Here is a 21,713-nt window from a genome sequence, read left to right on the forward strand (position 1 = left end):
AACTTTTCCAAATGTTTTTTCAAACATTTCTACATTTTACTTAATAATAGTATGATCTTCTGAATTCCAAAGGCAAGGCTTATTACTTTCTTTATGACAAGAAAGCACATTAGCCCAATCCAGACTTCTGTTTGTGGAAAAAGAAAAATCCAAAAATTCGTTTAGGGCTGTTCCGGCAGAATTTTATTCAGTATAAATATGGGCTTTTTTAAGTTTATTTTTAGACTATTATTTTGCCGAAAATTCCTTTGAATTACACTCGTTTATTAATGAATAATCAAGAAGTTAGTTTTCACAGAAACCAAAAATATGCAAAGGATCACTAAATTCGATTTTCTTAAGATTTCTTTCACTAGCTTTTCTAAAACGAAGAATCGCAAATTTATTTTCTTCATATTCTTCATGGACATACTTTTATTTTTAATATATATTTATATATATATATAAACAATTTTATATTTTTACTTATTTAATACAATTATATTAACCACTCTATACTAGAAAACTTAATTAATTCGGTAAAAATGTCAAATATGAAATACTACTTTATACAAAAGCCTAATTAATTTAAGAATAAACTTTTTTTTCATTTAAATTCCATATTGTAATATTACCTTTATTATCTCCTACTGCTAATAAAGGATTTTCTACTTTCGAAAAAGAAAGTGAAGTAGGAATATTTTAAATAAAAAAAGTTAAAAGAATTTAATCTTTTCTTATATTATGAATCATAATACTACCATCAGAAAAAGCGAAACCAAGGACATCTAAAACAGGTGAAACTTCGATAACTTTTAGAACTTTATTAGGTTATTAAAATAGGCTTTTTTAGAAATCAAAAATGCATTTAATAGAAGAAATATTCCACAACTAAACATTGTTTGGCCCATAGATAATAATTTTATTTAAATAAGTAGGAGGATGTACCATTCCGAGGACATTAAATTCTAAAGAAACTTGGCTTACACATTCTTTTGAATGCTTATTAAAAATTCTTAGCATATTATTTATATCAATGACTGCTAATTCATCTCCCATTAATAATGTAGATCTAATTTTACTTTACATTTAGAATTCCCCTAATATATGATAATGACGCATTTTATATACTTTATTTTTTATTGATATATATAAATTCTCATTTTCTCCTTATATGTGTCGTACCTTTCCTTCTAGATGAGGTCCGAATAATTATATTTTTAAGTCAGGAATCGTATATACTTTAAAAGAATGAGAACATGATGTTGCCATAAATAATTTATCACCAGCATTATATATGTGAGATGGGTTTTCATCACAAAAAATACCAATAGATTTATATGGAATTAACAATGGCTTTTGGGATTATTTGCTTTTCATTATTTATTTGTTTATTTTATACTTAAAAATTTAATTAATTTTAGCATTATATATATTTTTTTATGTTTATAAAATAAAGTATAAATTTGATAAATATTTTAGTTTTATTTTAATATGATTATTTTTTTTTTTTGAAAAAAACAAAAAAAAAGCATGTTTTTTAATTAAAAATCGGCAATAAACTATAAAATGGGTAAATATTAAATACAATAAATTAAAGAATTATTATTTATATAAACTAAATAATTTTCATTTAATAAAATTAGTTAATTAAAAATTATATATTATTGATTATAATAATAAAATAAAAAAATATTAATATCTTTATTTATTATTAAACAAAAAAATAAAAAATTAAATACTATTTGTAAGAATAAATGTTTTCAAACCAAAAGAACCTTTAAGAAGTAATAAAATTATCACGCACAAGTGGTGATTTCCAAGGCGTATTAATTCAAACATATGATGATGTAAAAAAAGAGTTAAAATCTTAAGATCCCCAAATTCAAGCGATAGCCTTATAAAAGTTATTTTTTTTAAAATCCGAGAATATGGATTTATCAGCCTTAGAATTTCAAATAATAAATTGTTTAGGGTCTTAAAATTTTACATTAAAAAAAATGGCTTGCTTACAATCATGTATATCAGTAGATCCTTTTAGTTAAAGTTTATTTATGGGAACAAACATATTTAAAAAAGAAATGATGAAATCGAATCATATTGAAATTTCTTGCATCCTTAATTGTATAACAAACATCGTAGATAAAGAACTTGGCCCAAGAATAATTAAAGAAGCAATGAAACTTTTGAAAAGCACTAATGTTTTGATAAGAAAAAAAGCCTTGGTTTTAGTAGCTTAAATTTTTACACATGCACCATAAACAATATAGGGAAATTTAGAAATTATTTTAAATTAAATTATTCCTTAAGAATCTAATCCAAGTAATTATTTAATTATATCTTATTTTAAAATTTTATATATTTAAAAATAAAAAATAAGCTGTATTAGCATGCTTTACAAGTGTAGTATAAACTGTATTAAATACATAACCAAAGTTATATCCTTTATTTGTAAAACCTTTATATGAGATACTCCAGAAATAAAAATCGAATTGGTTTATGATTAAATTAGTAAAAACATTTCATAAAATGTTAAAACTGGAACCTCGTTTAATAAAAAAACTATCAGATTAATATTTACAAGTTTTATAAAATAACAAATCAAAAGCACTTGAATATGAGGTTTTATCAAGTACAATAGAATATTTTTAAGAGGAAAAGGAACTTTATGAATTGGCTTGTTAAAAATTAAGAAGCTTAATAGATCATAAAGATGGAAATTTAAGAAATTTAGGATTTATATTATTAAATAAAACAATATAAGGAAATTAATCAATATTAGAAGAATATAAAGAATTTTTGATATAAAATTATGAAAATGCTAATGATTAATTCACTAAAATTCAAATTTTGGAAATTTTTTAAAATTATATTACTAAAGAAATGTTTAAAACTGTCATTGAAGCTATATTAGCAAATTTAGAAAAAGAAAATAATAAAATAATAAATAAGATTATACATTTTGTGATTATTTTATCTTAAAAAAATGACTTTGAATTAATTAATGATTTCGATTGGCTTCTTAATAAAGTAATTTTTAATATTTGTAAATTCGTTGACGATATGGAATGCGCGGTTATGATTTAATAATTGATTTATTCTATTATGGTAAGAGTAGAAGGCACAAAATAATTAATATTTAATCTTTCAATTAATATTATTAAATATTTAAATGAAAACTAAGAAAATTTATTTGAAAATACAAAATAATATTTAAACATTCCCTAAATTTCTGCCAAAGAAAAAATCTTTTAAACTTTAGTTTTTTTAATAGGAGAACATTCGAATTTAATTAAAGATAAAAATAATTTAAAAGCACTTTTTAAATTTTTTAATTAAGAAAAAATCTTATTAAAATATAGATTTTCATATACAGAAATATAATCTAGTTTATTTAAAGTTTCTTTTTTATGAAAAAAAAATAAAATAAAAAAAAACTTTTTTTATTAAAAATAAAAATAGTTATTTGTTAATTTCTCATATAATTTTAAAGATGATCCAGAAATAATATAATATAGTAATTCCTTATATTAAAGTTTAATTTAAATTATAAAAAAATATATTCATTAACATAATAAATTGATTTAAATCAACGCATTTTATTACAAATTGTAAATCCTAATAATATAAATTTAGAAGAAATCTAACTCGACTTAGAAATGATTAAAAAAATTGCTGATTTAAGTATTATTTTTGAAGAATTTCAACCTATTCATCCTGATGTAATTTTTTATCTTTTTAATTTAATTATATTATTATAAAAATAAGGCTTAAGAATATGTTGAAATTGATTAAAATATTGATTTAAATCATGAAATTGAAAAAAATGAAGATGAAATTAAAAAAATTGCTGATTTATGTTCTTAGTTTTTTTCTGTTAAAAAGAAAAAATAAGAAAATATTCTTCAATAATAAAACGATTAAATTAAAGAAAATAAAAACGAAGATAATAAAGAATAATTAAAAGATAGTAAGTAAATAAAAGATGAATAAGAATAAATAAATTAATAATAAGAATAACCTAAATATGTTGTTAAAGGGTTTGTTGATATTCCAAATAAAAAATAAATTAAAAAATAAAAAAAATAAAGTGAAAGTGATGAAGATGAAGTAAATAGTTGATAATTTTTTATAAATATTGGTTTTAACAATAAATTAAAAATTTTAATATTTTTAGTAAACAATTTATTTAAGTCACTTTATTCTTTTTCTCAATATATAAAAATAATATAAAAATAAATTTTAAACTTCTATTTATAATAATTTTTCAAATTAAAAGTAATATAGTATAAACAAAAAAATTATTAGTCTTAAAAATTTTAAAGAAAAAAGAGTTTTTTACCATATGTTTTATTTATTTAAATAATATTTTATTATATATTTTGAAGATTTAAATAAGTTTTTAATTATTATAATTACATATCAAAATTAATTTTAAACTTATTAAGGTTTTTATTATATTATAAATATATTTGAAAATAATTATTTTTGCATTTAACTTTATTTGCTGAAATTAACAAAAAAGTAATAATATTTTAATTAAATCTGAATTTTTTTTTGAATATAAATTAATTTTATATAAATAAACTTTATTTATAAATAAGAAACAAACTAATAATTTAAATACTCTATTAGTTTAGAATTTTTATTAAAAAAAATAATAAGAAATACAATAAGAATTAAGCAAAATACCAGTTTAATAAATACATAAATAAAACGAATTTCATAAATTTATATTTCTTCATAAAATTAAAAAGATAATATTATAAAAATGATTTTAAAAAAATTATAAAATAATATATAATTAAATTAAAAGTTTATATTATTTTTTTAACTTAAATACTTCTTATTAGAAATAAGTATTATTTATTTATTTAGATATAAAATATATATTTTATAATTAGTTATTTGTTATATTTATTAGAAATAATTTAAAATTACTATCTTTTAAAAATCTTATTTTAAAATAAATATATATATAAGTATTTAATAAAAAGGGTATTTAAATAATTTTTTTTTTTTCATATAATTTGATTTATATATATTTTTATTTGATAAAAATAAACGTAGTATTTTATTAATGTGTAGGTTTATATTATTTGAATTAGAAATATTAATATATATTTAAGAAAAAAAGCAATTAAATACCAAAAAGGTTTTAATGAAAAAATATCAATATTGCTTAAATTAAAAAAAAAAATTAATTTCACATTTTATTTCTCGAATATGTGCCAATTCGAACATTAGAATTTTATATAAAACAAAAAGAATATAATTAATTTACTTTTTATGTTTTTAGAAAAATATAAATATTAAAAATAAAAATTAATATTATTTTTTTAAAGATATAATTTTATTTTTTATTTTTATTAAATAATTTATTAATTTTTATAAAAAAGCAGGGCTTGAAAGAACTTTTTAATTTATGGACATTAGACATTATATTATAGATATAAAAGATAAAAAATTTAATTTAAAGTTAATAAATTTATTTTTTCCTCTAATAGAAAATTATCTGAAAACATATGGAACTTTAAAATACATTCTAAAATGAATATTACTTTTTTAAGAGTAATAAAATTTTTAAGAGTAATAAAATAGCTTCTTTTTCTAAAAAGAAAGTAAGTAGTGAAGATAAAATTTCTAAAAAGATATCAAAACAGATATTTTTGCATTATGTATAGTTTTCTTTCGCTTAATAACCAAAAATTATTCTTTTTATCAAGCTTTTCTATTCGCTTATACATATAGTAAATCCTGAATATGATAAGTTTTAGGAAAAAAACAAACTAAATTTTTTAGTTAAAGATGATAATTATTTAAACATAAATAATTAGGCCATACTATTTTCTATTTATTATGTAAAAAACAAAAAATTGTATAATAAATATATATATAATTAAGGGATATATTTTAAAAAATTATAACTTAAACCACGTGTTTTACTTGTTAATAATATTAATCAATAACTGAATTTTTAATAATTTTAAGTATTTGTAAAATAAATAATATATAGTCTAATGATTTTTTTAATTTTTATTTATTCTCTTTATATATCTTAATATTGCAATTTTTCGAACAAAATAAAATAAAATATTTATTAATAAATAAATATATTAGAAAAAAATAAAATGTTATATATATATAAACTTTATTATTATAATATATATTAACTAAACACAAATAAAATAATAATAAAATTCAAACTAAATCATCTAACATATCGTTATTTAATTAAATCTTCTACCCAATATTAACATGGATATCCTAATTATTATTGATATTATCTTTTCCAAAATTATTATTAATATCTTTCTCGTCTTAAATTTCAATAGCTTTCAAAATACATAATTTAACAAATAAACATCTAGTTTCATAATTAAAAACTGCTTTGCAATTTTATTTATCAACTCTTAAAGGAAATCTTAATGCCAATTCGTAAAATTTTCCGTTTTTCAAAAAAAGATTTTTTTCATTCAATTCTAAAATTATATGTTTTCCTGTAACTAATAAAGGCATTTCTATTTCTAATTACATATAAAGAAGTTTTTCAATATCGAAATCTCCATCATATTCTTCTCCTTATAAATTATCTGCGTAAACCATTTTTAAAGTCCAGTTGGGTATTTAACCCTTTAAATTCAAATTATTATTTTGTGTTTTCATTTCATTTATTAATTTTTTTCCACTTTTTTCTATTTCGGCTTACATTTGAGACTCTTCTTCACTTAATTATTAAATTTTGGGTGCTTTTTTACCTTTAACTCTTTAAAATTCAATACTTTTTCCCTTATATTTTAGTTTTGGTTATGTGAATTCTTTTTTTTTATAAATAGTTTTTTTATTTTTAAAAAAATTTTTTTTTAATACTTTCATCTAAATTGATTTTATATTTTTATTCACAATATCCTTATAATAATTAAACGAAAAATATACACAATTAAGTTTCCTTTTAAATATTTTCACAAATTCCAGGATTTATAATTGCATCAATAACTTTACAACAATCTCCCTCTTTGTTACAAATTTATTTATATATTAATTTTTATTTTTTAATAAAAACATATTTATTTACTTCTATCACTATCTTCTTTTAATCTCCCTAATGACATAGGTACCCTTATTCCTGGTTAATTTTCATAATCTATTAGAAATTTTTCTTCTGGAGCATCTATTATTGGATGAGTAAGAATATTAATAAATATTTTCTCTTTAGTTTATTTCTCAAATGTTTTAAAAACGAATTTCGGTTCTCCTTCTATGACTATTCCTCCCTCTTTATCTAAATATTTATCCAGATTTTTTTCTATTTTTATATATTCTTTTGAGTTCATAGGTTTTGATTAGGAGTACTGCTTTTGAGATATTTCTGTTTAATGTTTGGTTAATAATTCTTCATATTATTTTTTAATTTCAGGATTATTATTTATTATATTAAGTAATTCTTCATCAGAAAATTTATCTAAAGAAGGACCATTACTATTATTTATATTTGTATTTAAATTCATATTGATTTTATTTTTAATAATTATTATTATTTAATTTGATGTATATATATATATATATATATATATTTATTATTAATAATAATTACATTTATAAAAATTTAAACAAAAATATTTTTTTTTAAAAAAAAAAAAAATTATTAATAAATTAATAATTAAATATATATTATCTTTTATAATTAAACAAAAAATAATAATTAAAAAAATATAATAAATCTTTTTTAAAATATATCATATTTTTTCTTTTTATACTTAATAAAATCATTTTCCAAACTTATTAGAACTAACACTTTTCCTTAATTCTTCTTCCGAATTGTGTTCGATTTCTTCATAAAATTTATTGAAATCAAATGAGGCATTATTAAATTCCATATAAGGATTATTACAAATCTAAATATATCTCGTTAATACCAAAATTTGTTTATCAGCTTTATTTTTATCGACTAATTCTTATAAAACATAAGCTATTTCTTTAGTATTTTGTTTAAAAACACCCTTGAATTTTTCATCAAGTTCAAATTTTTTGTCCATAATCATCAAAAACTTATTGATATAATCTTTAACTTCATTATTAGTTTCTTTTTGCAATTATTTTTGCAAAATATCTTTAGTTTTTTTAAAGATTTCTTCATAGAAACTAACCGAATGTTAAATATCAGTATTAATAAGTTTAAGAGTAGACTAATATTCAGTCGAATTTTTATAAATTTACCAAACTAAATCTGAAAAGCCTTCATTTTTATCTAACTTTAAGAAATTGTACATTTTATTAAGTAAAATATTTTAATATTTACAAATACAGAAAACAATTCTATAATACAAATCTTATTAAACCGGTATTTTTTTATCATTATAGGCTTTAATAAGCTTCTAAATAGCAAAATTCGAAAAAAAGGCAATATTTCTTTCATATAAAATATACTCATTAATCTTTAAAATATTCTTCCTTTAATTTTCCGTATCTTTTTATTTATTAACAATCTAATTAATTTTCTAAGCACTTTATTCTAAATGACTTTAAGTATTACTATTCTTATTATTTTCCTAAGATTATTATTATTTCAAAATTTATTCTTAAAGTTCATTTTTTTGTCCACTTTCTACATTATTTTTTAAATAACCAGCCACTAAGTTTTATTTTACATATATTTCGTTTATACTTATGCTTTTTTCTAAATCATCCTAAGGTACACCATTATTATTATTTCCCTATTAATTTCCTAATTATAAGCTACTAATGTTATTATACTCTGTTTTTTAAATATTATAATCTCTTATTAAAGGATTCGCGAATACTTCTTCCCAAGAAAGTCTCTCGTTTTCACTCACTTTAAGCATTCCTTTCAACAATTCTTTTACTTCTTTCGAACGAATAGGCTAATCAGGGAATTTTAATGGCAAATTTTTTATATTTTAGAGCAAATTTACTTAGTTTTCTCCAGTCCAAGGAGTGTGTCCATAAAGTGTTTCATAAAAAACAATACCAACAGACCATACATCACATTTAGAATTGAAAGGAACCCCATCAAGGATTTAAGGAGCCATATAAAGAGGCGAACCAAGTCTAGATAAAAGTGCCGGATCATCCTTTTCAATAACTCTAGAAAACCCGAAATCACATAATTTAGCGATTCCATTATCTAACATAATATTAGCCGGTTTAACATCTCTATGTATAATTTTGTTCTTTTAAAGTTCTTTAAAACCTTCTACTATATGTCTAAAAAATAGCAATGCTTCAGGTTCTGCTAACCTTTTGCCTTCCTTCTTTTTTAAATATTCCTTCAGATCACCATCTCGACAGTATTCTAAAAACATATAAAGATTATTTGATGTTCTGGCTACATCATATAAACATACAATGTATGGAGATGATATTTTTTAGAGAATAGATATTTCTCGCTTTATCAATTCTAACATCTTGCCTGAATCACTAATCGATTTTATAGATATGGCTTTTGCAGCAACTAATTTAGTTTCATCTTCAGCAAAAAAACCTCGGTATACTTTTCCAAATGCTCCTTTTCCTAAAACACTATTCACTACTACAAAATGGTCCACCTTTTTGTTTGTCCAGGATTTATCTTCTTCTTGCATATTTCCTTGTGAGTTTTTTTTTTTTTTTTTATTTCTTTTATTTTATTTTATATAGAATAGAAAAAAGTTTTATTTATTTTTTTATTATTTATATATTTTGATTTTTCAATTTTCATATAATTTTATTTTTATTTTATTTTTTGTATTTGTTTGAATCATTTTTTTGTATTTTTATGGTGCAATTTTTTTTTTTAGTTTAAATTAAATAATTTATTAAAAAATTTTTGGTTTTAATTTTTTTTTTATTTAAATAAAAATTTTTAATTAAAAAAAAACAAAATAAGCAAATTAATATTTATTTTAAGGAATTTATTTTTATATAACACAAAATATTTGCAATACTGATATTTATTTAAAATATAATTAAATTGTGATTCAGATTATAAGTTGTGGAAATTCGTAATATAAATAATAACCACAGCCTCACATGTTATATTTTATATGTTGACTTTTATAATATGAAGTTAATAATATATAATTAAAAAATATTTAATTTTGTTAATGATACTCCTATCTTTATATAAAACATGACCAAAATAGGCTAAATAAATTGAAATTAAAATTATTCGTTGAGAAAAACAGATAAAAATAATACATAAACTATAAAACTATCGCAGAAAAACAAGAAAAATACGAGTTTTCTAAAATCTTAAATGAAACATAACTTTAATTATTAAAATACTTAAAATATTAAATATTTCTATAAAAAGATGTAGTAAATATTAAATTGATATGAATAGAGAAAAACTAAATAATTAAGAATTGATACAATTCTAGATATTACAAATTAAAAGAATAGAGAATAAAAATTTATAAGTAATAGTATTTTTCCATATTCTTATTCTTAAAAAATATTAATAAGCTCATATGGAAAAATTTATTAGAAAGGAAAACATTCCATTAATTTGTGCAATAATAGAAGATTTTTTAATTGGGTTTTAATTTTATAAACCATTTTTTAAATCATAAGATTTTGTAAATATTTATAATAGAATAATAAAAATTTAGGAAATAAATGCTTAATTTAAATTTTTATATTTTTTGATTGGGATAATTACAGAATTTATCATGCTAAATTATTTGATGAATTCGGTTAAAAAATTAATATTTTATTTTGTCCTTCTTTATAGACTTATAATGAATTCAATAGAAAAGGTCTTTGAAAACTGGAAACAATAAAGAAGAAAATTGCAAATTAAGCATAACGCATTTTAAAAATATGTAATTAATAATAATAAGTGTTTAAACAATTTTATAATAGAATTCGTAAGAAATCAATACTAATGTATGTTAAAAACATTAAATAAGAAAGATTAATAAATAAATTGCATAAATTAATTATAATTTAAATTAAAATTAGTTAATTTTTTTTTTTTAAAAAAAAAAGTAAATAAATATTTAAATATTAAGGTAGGATAACTTTTGTTTAAAATAAAAATATAATATATTAGGATTTAAGGATTTTAGTTTTTTCAAGTAGTTAAAACACAAGATTTTGCTTAGTAGTAAAATTTTAAATAAATTATATAAGTGTAATATAATCTTTAATTCAAATTAATAATAATAAAAAAAAAAAAATAGTATATAAAAACCAGAATGCTAATAAATATTAGTTTTTTATTTTATAATTTCTTAATATAAAATTTATTAATAAAATATATAAAAAAAAATTAATTTATTGCTACTCTATTATATATTATAATCTATTTTTTAAAATGTTTAAATATTTTATGTAATAATTTTATAAAAAATTTAACATTATAATTATTTGAATGAATAATCTCTTCATTAAGTTTGTTTTGCTTATTTATATGTTATTAATTTAAGATATTAATTTTATTTTTAAAATAACTTATTTTTGTAAAAAATAAAAAATTACAAATTAAAATGCTCTTTGAAATAGAATTTTTAAGAAAATTTATTAAAGTTACATTAGAAATCATTTTTATTTTTACTATATTGTTTATCATTACTAAGATTACATTATACATTATATATTAAAATAGTAAATATAATTACATTTAGTAAGTATTAATTTATTTTGGAGTGACATTATTAATATTAGTTATATTTGGATTTTTACAATAAAAGTATAATTCTAGTAAGATAATTTCACTAATATTTAACTGTTCAATATTTTACTTTGTAATTAATTTCTTAGTTATTAGCATTGTTCTTACATTAATATTATTTATTACAACTGAGCTTTAATACGATAGTCGTGCATGTAAAAAATTGGATATAATATTGCCAATATAAAGATAATTTGTAAAAGCAAGCACAATCTTTTGTACTGAAAAATGTAAATGCGATATTTAAAATGAATAAATTTTTATAAATGATGAATAATTTAAATAATAAAACTTTTAAATAGAACATAACTAAATTATTAATGTTATTTAGTGCCCTTAATATGAATAAATACTTTAAGATTTAAGGTTATATAAATATAAAAATATAAATATTAAAAAACAGTAAAAAAAAAAAATATTAAATTAAATTGTAATAATACTTTTAAAACATATTTATATATAAATATTAAAGTCTGATTTATTAATAATATTTACTTTTTTAATTTATAAAGAATAAATTATACAAATGATTAAGCTAATTTAATTAATGAATTAGAAACTATTTTTGAATGTAGCGGAATATGTGACCATTATCCAATATATGTTTTTTCAAATATAAACAATGGCCCTCCTGTTAATAAAGGAGGATGCTTTTCTGTTGCAAATTCTTAAATTTAATATTATGGTCCACCTACATTATTATTATTTTGGGGATTATTTTGCTTTTTTTTATTTTTTTTAGTAAACTCCTTATGTTTTACATTTCATCCTAAAAAAATAGAGAATATATATATATATTAACCATTAAAAGATAATGATATTAATAATAGTTAAGATATTTTAAATTAAGTTTCAAAAAAATACTAAGAAAAAAAACTTTCAAGAAAAAATAGTACACTAAGCCAACTATCAGATAAATTCGATTACTTATAAAATTAAATAAAATTACAAAAATAAAATTAATAATCTTAATGAAAACTACTATTTAATTTTATTATTTAAATTTATTGACTAAAAATAATAAAAATGTATGTCTATGATTAAATTATATTAATAAATAAATAAAATATTAATTAATTTATAATGTTATTTTAATTTTAACAATATTTAAAAACTTTTATTAAGATAAAAATTAATTTTAATTTTTTTTTTTTCTCATTTTTAATCTTCTTATTTTTCAACATCATAATTTTCTTTTGGATTATTTTAATATTCTTATTCTTAGTTTAAATTTAAATTTTTAGTTTACTATAATTAAATAGTTTCTTTATCATTTAATAATTATTATTAATATCTCTTTAATTTTAATTCCTTATATTATTTTTTAATTTTTTTATATTCCTACTGCTCTTAGTAAATAAACTAATCTAATTCTTACTTTTTAACTAAAGTTTAATCCTATAGCAATTAACCTTTATCAACTATAAATTATACTATGTTTTTTTCAGTTTAAATAATTTTTTATTAGATTTATTATAATTTATTATTAGTTTAATTAATTAATTAAGTTTTTTTTTTTTTTTTTTCTATTAGTATTTGATTAATTATGCTAATTTAAAAGATTTTGTTAATATTATTTGATTTAAATATACAATTTTTAATTTAATTTTTATTGTTATTGATTTATTTTAATCATATGCTAAGCGTATTATTTTTTTTACATTACTAAAGTATTTTTTAATTTTTACTTTTTTTATTTATAATTTTAATGTAAACTATCATATTTTTATTTAATTTAAATTTCTAATTATTTGTATTTATAATATGTGAAGCAGCTAATAGATAAGGGTAAAGCTACTCCTGAAAAATAGAATATTTTTTTAAAATTTAGCATAAGTTTTATTAAGACTAAAAATTAATTAAAAAAAAGGGATATTTTCTTTTTTTATATATATTTAATATTAAATTAACTTAATATTATGATTAATATAAAAAATATATTTTGTATCTTTGAAATATTTTATAACTTAATATATTATTTTAAATATTTATAAGTGATTTTTTTTTTTTTTTATATTTATAATCCATTGAAACTGACAAATAATTATTATTTTGAATATAATAAATTTCATTAATTAATTTAAATATACATAAATAATTTTTTTTTGCAACTTTATATAATAATATCGCCTTATTTAAATTCTCTATATTTTATATTAAATTGATAAATATGAAACTTCTCGTAAGCTCTCTTTTGATTAATTGTTCAAATTTGAAAAATCTTAGTCTTGTCCTTTATGAGTTAATTTTTTAGAGAAATTCAAGGCGTATGTTAAAATAGATTTAATTTTAAAAAATATGATTTTTATCTATTTTTTTATTATATTTTATTAAATTTATTTATAATTTAAAAAATTTTTTTATTTACAATTTAATATTATAAATAAATGTTTTGTTATTAAAATAAATTATATTAATTAATTTTTTATTTTTTTAAAAATAATAATGTTATTTCTTATTTAACTCAAACTTATATAAAGCACTTTATCTACTAAAAAAGAATTTTCGTTTATTTATTTAAATAAAATTGATAAATTTTTGTAAATTCCTATTACTAAACAGAAGATATGTATTTTTTTTAAATTTAAATTACTTTATATTTATAAAAAAAGTTTAAAAAAATTAAAATAACTAAGTAAATAAACTAAAGTATAAATTATTTTATATATAAATCTATATTATCCTACTTTTCTTCTTTTATTATTTCATATGATATGAACTTTTTATTTGATAAAACAATAAATTTAAAAAAAATCCAGAAAAATTTTGGTTTGTTATTTTTGAGTCAAAAAAAAATACAAATTGAATAATAAATACTAAATAAAGTACATTAAAATGTAAAATTAATTATATGTTATTTAAATTCAAATTAACACAAAATTTTATCCTAAATACTTTTCCAAAATATCGCTTGTGACACAATGCAAATTTTAAAATTTATTTTTTAATGATAAAATGGAAAAAAAAAAAACTAATAAAACGCTTACAGGAAAGTATTTCGTATTCGCCGTAGTATACATAAAAATTAGATATTTTTTTTTATATATAGTTAACGTTTCTATATTTTTTTAAAAAAAAAGAAATTAATATAACTTAAATAATACAAAAAATAAAGAATTAAAATTTACGCATTCGAATAATACAAATCCGTTTCATAAAATACAAATCTATTTCATAAAATACTAAATCAATTTCATAAAATACTAAATAAATTATTTTAATTAAAATATATTAAAAATACCTAAGAGTTTCGTATGCTTTCTTTAATAAATATAAGGCAAACACAATAATTTGTATGTTTTTATGTTTTTTAATTTATCATAATATTTATTTATATATTAATTAATAATTCATAGTTTATTATATAATTTTTATTAAATATTATAATTATTTATTTTTATTTAATAAAAAATACATAAGTATTTAAAAAACATTAAATTTTAAACTTTATTTAATTTTTAAAATTTAATTTTCATGTTTTAGTTATAATTTTATAATTACTCATTAAAATTAAGCAAGATCCAACAAGACTCATATAACTTAAGTCCTTATGAAAAACTAAAATATCTACTAAAAAGCTTATTACCACTTAAGTATAATTTAATGGAATAACTTAGGATGCTTTTCCTATTTGTAAAGCTCTATTACTGATTAATTATCCAATTAAATTAACAAAAGAGAGTATTAAAATACCTAAAAAATTTTAGATATAATAAACATTTTCGTTAAAATTCCCTTAAATAATTAAAACTATGCCATTTAATGCGAACCCAGAAATATATACATATTGTACAACAATTGTAACAGGTATAGAAGCACCAATAGATTTAACTATAATATTACCAAAGCTTTCAAAAAGACTAAAGCTGCAGCATAATAGTAATCCTAAAATAGCATTTTATTAATCTGAACTTACTTATTATGTTGTAATAAAACCTAATTAAACCATTAAGAAATGTGGCTTTATGATTAATAATATTCCAAAAAAGCTTACTAATATAGTTAGTAGTATTGTAGAATCTATTTTTTCTTCTTTTATCATTATTGCTGCTAAAATGCTTGTCCATATCGGAGAAGTTAAAAAAATAGCGATTGCATCACTTAAATTCATTAATCCTATTGCTTAAAAATAGAAAAAATGAGCTAATCCTCCACATATACATCTTATTATGAGCAAGAAATGTATTTTAGGACTTTCTGGATATGCTTCAGTTTCAAATGTACGCATTATTATATGATTAATTGCAAGACATAATATAGATCTATAATATAGAAATTAAGTGGGAGAAATTTAAGGATACATTTTTATAATAATACCTATTGACACATACATAATGACGCCAATTAAAGCATAGATTATTGGTGCTCTTTTTTATTATTCGAAGGCTTTTACTTTGCTAACTATCATTTTAATCATTTTTATATCCTTTTTTATTTTATATTAATTTTTTTCTTATATAAATACAATAAATGTTAAAATTTAAAGAAAATAAATATAAATACAATAGAAATAAATTGGTACATTTTATAGTAAGAAAATTAAAATTAATTTTGATTTTTTAAATTATATAATTAATTATAAGTATTTTTATTTTTAAAAAGTATTTTATATAATAAAATTATAAATGAAATATTGATTATAATGTATTACTATAATTTATTTAAAAAAATATTAAATAAAATATTTGTAAAAAATATATATATTTAAAAAAAATTATAAAATTACAAATGTCAAAAAATTAAAATATTTTACCTGGTTATTTAACACCAAATATTCACTAATCCCAGTATAATCAGCCCTCAAATAATAGTAATTTTCGTAATAAATCTTAACACAAACATATTTAATATCAAAAATCTTATCTTCATGAAATATATGGTCCTTATTATACATTATAGGAAGAAGATGGATTATAGTATGATTAATAATTTGCAAAATTTACAGAAACACTAGAAAATGAAAATTTTTGTAGATTATATGAACTCGTAATGGAAAATAAGGCTTTACATTCGTGGGCCGATGCAATTTTTTATGCAGATAAATTGGCTACTTTAACTGACGGATTTGCTCCTTATGTATATATATTAGGAGAGTGTTTTTTTTTAAATACTGATTTTAAGAAAGTTCATTTATTATTTTAAAAATATAAAGTACTAAATCATAATGCACATTTTTAAATACTTGCAGCTAGGGCTCTTTTTAAAAATAAATAATATGAATAATGCATAAATGCTTTAGAAGTAAATTTCGAAGAAAATATTAATCCAAAGCTTGAAGCCTAAAAAAATTTTTTAAAAGGTTAATGTTATGAATCACTCGAAAACAAATAGAATGCAGTTTATTAATATATAGAATGTTTAAAAAAAGATCCGACTTGTCATGAAGCTTTTAAGAGAATGATAGATTTCTATTTATTAGGTAATGTCGGTAAAGAATAGTTACTGACTTCTTTAAATTTTAACTAATAAGATATATGGATTAAAGAATATTATTTATAAAGAATTAGTGAAGATACTGCATGTAAACTAGATGTTTCAGCAAACGCAAATAAAAATGTAATGGAAGATGAAATATAGAATAACAATAGTTTAAGTTAAATTAAAGCTTCTAATTTATATGGAATATTACAATAAAAAAATAATATAGATTTATTGTGTATTAAAGCAAAAAATTGTCTTTCTAAATATAATATTATGCGATCTTATGATATTTGTGTAAAAGCAATAAAATCTGATCCTTTATATTTTGATATAATTCCTGTATATTGTGCTTGTTTATTACATTTAAATTATTTAGGAGAACTATATTATTGTGCGCATAATTTGGTTGAAAATTACTCAACTCATCCTTTAAGTTGGTTTGCTATAGGATCTTACTACTATCTTATTGCCAAATATGAAATTGCTAGAAAATACTTCTAAAAGGTAAATACAATTAATTAATTGATTTTTATTATTTTTATAAAAGGCTATTTTCTTAGATAGAAATTTTGTCTATGCTTGGATTGGAATGGCTCATTCCTTCGCCATTTAAGATGAATCTGACTAAGCTATGAGTTTTTATAGAACAGTAAGTAGATTGTTCCCTGGATGTTATATGGCTCATCTGTATATGGGAATGGAATATTTAAGAACAAACAATTTAAAAACGGCTTTGCTTTCATTTTAATATGCAAAAGAAATTAATTAAAATGATCCACTTATATATAATGAAATAGGTTTTTTTAAAAAAATTATTAGTTTATTTTATATTCAATTAAATTAAAGGTGTAATATACTTTAAATAAAAAAATTATGAAGAAGCCAAAAAAACATATTTGATTGCCCTTAATTTATGTTCAGAAGCAGCTAACTCAATAGTACATACTATTTTAAATAACTTAGCCCATACTTATAGAAAAATGAAGGAATATAAATTAGCTATTTAAAGCTATGAAAAATGTATTTAATTAGAGCCTAAGAATTATTAAACCTATCTTTCTCTTGCCTATACCTATCATATTTCTAATCAGTTAAATAAAGCAGTAGCATATTACCATAAGTCATTATATCATAAACATGAAAATTAATTTGCATATGATATGTTAGATAAATGTTTAAGAGATGCATCTGAAAATTAATGGGAAAATGTTTATGATATAAAATAAGATTGATTGCTTTATTTAAAAGCTTTTAATATATTAAATTTATTTATGTATCTAAAAAATATAAATGTTTTTTAATATTAATTTAAAAATAAAAATAAGAATTTTTTAATAATTAAAGTATTAAAATGTATATATATATTTATTCATTTTCCTTTTTATTTAATTTATAGTTATTTTATATTTTCATAACTTTAATAATCTTTATTTGCTTTTTAATAAAGTCCCAATTTTTCATAAGCTAAAGCCCTCAGTAAATAAAGTTTATAATAATTTCTATTATTTTCAATAGCCTTTTCAATTTAAAAAATACAAGGTAAATAATTTTACATTTCATATAAGCATTAAGCCATATAATAATTTATTTTATAAGACTCCTTTTTAAAATGTTTATAGGAATTTTTTAAAATTAATTATTACGTTAAAATTTTAGTATTCATTTAATAGTCCTAATGCTTTTTCATAGTATTTAGTTTATATATATATTTTTGCTAAAGATTTATAAACTTAAGGATTAAATACCTGAAAATTAAAACATTCCTTTAAATATTTCTCTGATTAAATAATTTTTTCTATTTATTTTTAATTAATTTATATTTTTCCTTTTAATTTACTTTCTTTCCTAAATATTTAACCTAAAAAATAATAAATATCGGAATTTTCGATTTTCAATTCAATTAGCTTTAATAATAATAATTTAGCTCTGTAAAAATCTTTGTTATGAATTAATTATTATATATAAATTAATTATTAATTAAGTTCGATACTTTATTTTATATATTCATTTATATTCTCCTAAACATTTAATTTAGTTTAGCTATCTTCTAATTGATAACATTAATTTTATTAGTTATTTTATTATAATTAACATTTATTTTATATTTGATTCCATTCATTCAAATATTTATCCGTTTAATTAATTTTGTATTAATTATTTATCTCTTTATTAATTTAAGATTGACAAACTTAACTAATTTTATTTTAAATAATAGAATTATTATAGACAGTTTAGACGATATTACTTTTATTTTTTAATTATTCGAATCTCTTTATATATTCGTACTATTAATCTAATTGTTTTTATTTATAATATTATTTTTCTGCTTCTATTTCTACATCTAATACTCTTTAATCTATATAATCATTTGTCAAAAACTATTTTCTTTAAAATATTAAAAAATAAATAAATAAATAAATGATAAACTTTTCATTTAGTAAAATAAAATTATCTTAATAACAAAAGTCTTAGTAATCGCGATTTTTCGAGTACATTGTCTTAAAAAAAAATTGAATTTAACAAAATAAATTATATTGGTTTTTTCTTTTTTTAATTTTCTTGATTGAAGTTTATATAATAAATTAATTACGGGAAAAAATATGAAAAAGTAATATTTAAATTTTTATTAAATATATATAACTTTTTATTAAAAATATATCAATTAATTCTATGTTTTTGTAATATATTTATTAATTTAATCAGCACTTTTTAATTGATTTAATAATTATATATTATTCATTTGTTTCTTATAATAAATCCTATAATTCTTTATTAATTTACGGATATTCTTTAAAAAAAGTATCGTGTTTTTATATAATTTAAGATATTATCTATTCGCTTTCTTAAATATAATTATTTAAATATTCTATATCTATAATAATATCAGCCTCGACATATAATTTGTCAAGAGCTGAATCTAAAAATTAATGTAAATTAATTGAATATTATGCAAATGCATCTAATTTATTAAAGATTTGTTCATAATTAATATACTATTTAAATAAAAAAGTAAATGTGTGATTTTAATATTATTTATATAAAATAAATATACTTCAATTAATAAGATTTCTTCAAGTGTATTAATTGCTTTTTCTTTTAAAATTTTTAAAGTAATTTATAAATTTTCTTAAATAATTTATTTTAATTAATATAATCTATCTGTAAACTAAATCTTTTTAATTAAAAATGAATTTAAATTAATAAGTTTATTAAATAATACTTCTAGATTATTTTTTTATTCTTTTATTTATTTTTTTATATGAGAATTTAAATATTAATATTATAATAAGTATGATCTTAAATTTTCTAATTCTTAAAATTTTTAAATATAATTATCTTATTAAATTTTCATATTTTTTTTTATAAAATAAAATTATAATTATTTTTTTTTTTTTTTAAATTTATATAATGTAAAAAAAGTTAAATAAATATATGTAAAAAATTATTTGTTTTTAAATCATTTTTTTAGACAAAAACCATAATAAAAATGAATTATTTTATTATAAAAAAAATTAAAAATAGCTATTTATAAAAATATTTTAATTCATATAAATAATTATTCTACAGTATCTTTCATTTCTAATATTTATGTATTTAATTATGAACCTTCATGTAAAATAATTGTAGCTGCTACAATAGGTCTTTTAATTCCACAAGCCCTCCCTAATGCAGATTTAGAGCTTACAAAGCAATAAGGAACATTTTTTTCTTCACATTCACCTGGTAAATTCATTACAATTTCTAATGGATCACAATCAGCTGCTAAAATAACAAGTTCGCTTACACCTTTATTTAAACATTTTAAAACTTCATTAACTCCTTTTTTTAATTATTTATAATGCATGGCTTATTATAATAAATCTAACAATTTTACAGTTAACCTTTATTCTGCTATTGGATAAGGCTTAATTTTTTAATTTTCAATATTATTTGTATTTGCTTTATCTTCCATTTTTTTTTTAAAAAAAAAAATTAATAAATAAACTAAAATTATAAATATAAAATTATTTATTTATTCAATTAATTACATCTAGAATTTTATATTATTAATTTCTTCTAAATAAATTATTTAATTAATACTAAATATATTTATAAAAAAAAACATATTTATTTTTTAAAAGTTTTATGATTATTATTTTAATATATATAAATACATCTATTTTAATTTTCTAAAATGTAGGATAATAATTCCTAATATATAAAAAGGCATAGAAAAAAAAGCTAAATATTCTTTGGTTTTATTTTTTCTTATGCAACCCTAATCAACGCAATTATGAAAAATATAAAAAGTTCATTAATAATATTTTTTATGTTCTTTAGGTTCTTATTAATTAAATCCAGCTTAAAAAAAATAATAAGTTCTACGATCATAGCATTTTATATAAGTTATTTATATAAATCTAGCATTTTATCTTAAAACAGCATCTCTATTTATACTCTGAGAGGTATAATTAATTTATATGTAAAAAACCTATTTTTCAAGTTCATGTTATTAAATGAGGATATATATTATATCAAAAACTTACGTGTATATGCACAAACTATTTACGAGTTTTATTCATTTAACTTAAAATAATATTTAAATCCGCCTTTAAAAAGCTCAAAAATAGTTATAATTAAATAACTTAGTGTTTTTATT

The 21,713-nt window shown here is 17.9% G+C and overlaps 4 protein-coding genes across 4 annotated transcripts, besides 14 other annotated features; 2 read left to right on the top strand and 2 right to left on the bottom strand. All coding sequences in view use genetic code 6, as the record gives it.

Moving 5' to 3' along the window:
- The first annotated feature begins 1,567 nt into the window (after positions 1 to 1,567).
- Positions 1,568 to 1,620: a microsatellite.
- A 284-nt stretch (positions 1,621 to 1,904) lies between these two features.
- On the top strand, positions 1,905 to 3,393 carry IMG5_194460 (hypothetical protein; the record flags this gene model as incomplete). Its single annotated transcript, XM_004024941.1, has 2 exons — positions 1,905 to 2,301; positions 2,360 to 3,393. The coding sequence occupies exons 1-2, from the start codon at positions 1,911 to 1,913 to the stop codon at positions 3,391 to 3,393; spliced, it is 1,425 nt and encodes a 474-aa protein (XP_004024990.1). The 5' UTR covers positions 1,905 to 1,910.
- Positions 3,394 to 3,922: 529 nt separating this feature from the next.
- Positions 3,923 to 3,999: a microsatellite.
- Positions 4,000 to 5,298: 1,299 nt separating this feature from the next.
- Positions 5,299 to 5,341: a microsatellite.
- Positions 5,342 to 5,541: 200 nt separating this feature from the next.
- Positions 5,542 to 5,578: a microsatellite.
- A 602-nt stretch (positions 5,579 to 6,180) lies between these two features.
- Positions 6,181 to 9,618, bottom strand: IMG5_194470 (protein kinase domain protein; the record flags this gene model as incomplete). The annotated part of the gene is made up of 5 exons (XM_004024942.1): positions 8,781 to 9,618; positions 7,759 to 8,231; positions 7,055 to 7,458; positions 6,850 to 6,993; positions 6,181 to 6,797 (listed from the first exon to the last, which is right to left on the bottom strand). Exons 1-5 carry the CDS (start codon positions 9,579 to 9,581, stop codon positions 6,181 to 6,183), a joined length of 2,439 nt encoding a protein of 812 aa, XP_004024991.1. The 5' UTR covers positions 9,582 to 9,618.
- Positions 6,799 to 6,844: a microsatellite.
- Positions 7,529 to 7,553: a microsatellite.
- Positions 7,660 to 7,698: a microsatellite.
- A 202-nt stretch (positions 9,619 to 9,820) lies between the features above and the next one.
- Positions 9,821 to 9,856: a microsatellite.
- A 2,166-nt stretch (positions 9,857 to 12,022) lies between these two features.
- Positions 12,023 to 12,052: a microsatellite.
- A 1,054-nt stretch (positions 12,053 to 13,106) lies between these two features.
- Positions 13,107 to 13,147: a microsatellite.
- A 1,656-nt stretch (positions 13,148 to 14,803) lies between these two features.
- Positions 14,804 to 14,867: a microsatellite.
- Positions 14,868 to 15,086: 219 nt separating this feature from the next.
- Positions 15,087 to 15,121: a microsatellite.
- Positions 15,122 to 16,381: 1,260 nt separating this feature from the next.
- IMG5_194480 (hypothetical protein) lies at positions 16,382 to 18,306 on the top strand (the record flags this gene model as incomplete). The annotated part of the gene is made up of 3 exons (XM_004024943.1): positions 16,382 to 17,578; positions 17,622 to 17,871; positions 17,921 to 18,306. The coding sequence occupies 3 exons, from the start codon at positions 16,382 to 16,384 to the stop codon at positions 18,304 to 18,306; spliced, it is 1,833 nt and encodes a 610-aa protein (XP_004024992.1).
- Positions 18,307 to 19,684: 1,378 nt separating this feature from the next.
- Positions 19,685 to 19,738: a microsatellite.
- Positions 19,739 to 20,171: 433 nt separating this feature from the next.
- Positions 20,172 to 20,214: a microsatellite.
- A 404-nt stretch (positions 20,215 to 20,618) lies between these two features.
- On the bottom strand, positions 20,619 to 21,026 carry IMG5_194490 (ribosomal protein, putative; the record flags this gene model as incomplete). Its single annotated transcript, XM_004024944.1, has 1 exon — positions 20,619 to 21,026. The coding sequence occupies one exon, from the start codon at positions 21,024 to 21,026 to the stop codon at positions 20,619 to 20,621; it is 408 nt and encodes a 135-aa protein (XP_004024993.1).
- Between the last annotated feature and the right edge of the window lie 687 nt (positions 21,027 to 21,713).

Source organism: Ichthyophthirius multifiliis (genome assembly GCF_000220395.1).
Source record: "Ichthyophthirius multifiliis unplaced genomic scaffold scaff_1120509251393, whole genome shotgun sequence".
Taxonomy (NCBI): Eukaryota; Ciliophora; class Oligohymenophorea; order Hymenostomatida; genus Ichthyophthirius; species Ichthyophthirius multifiliis.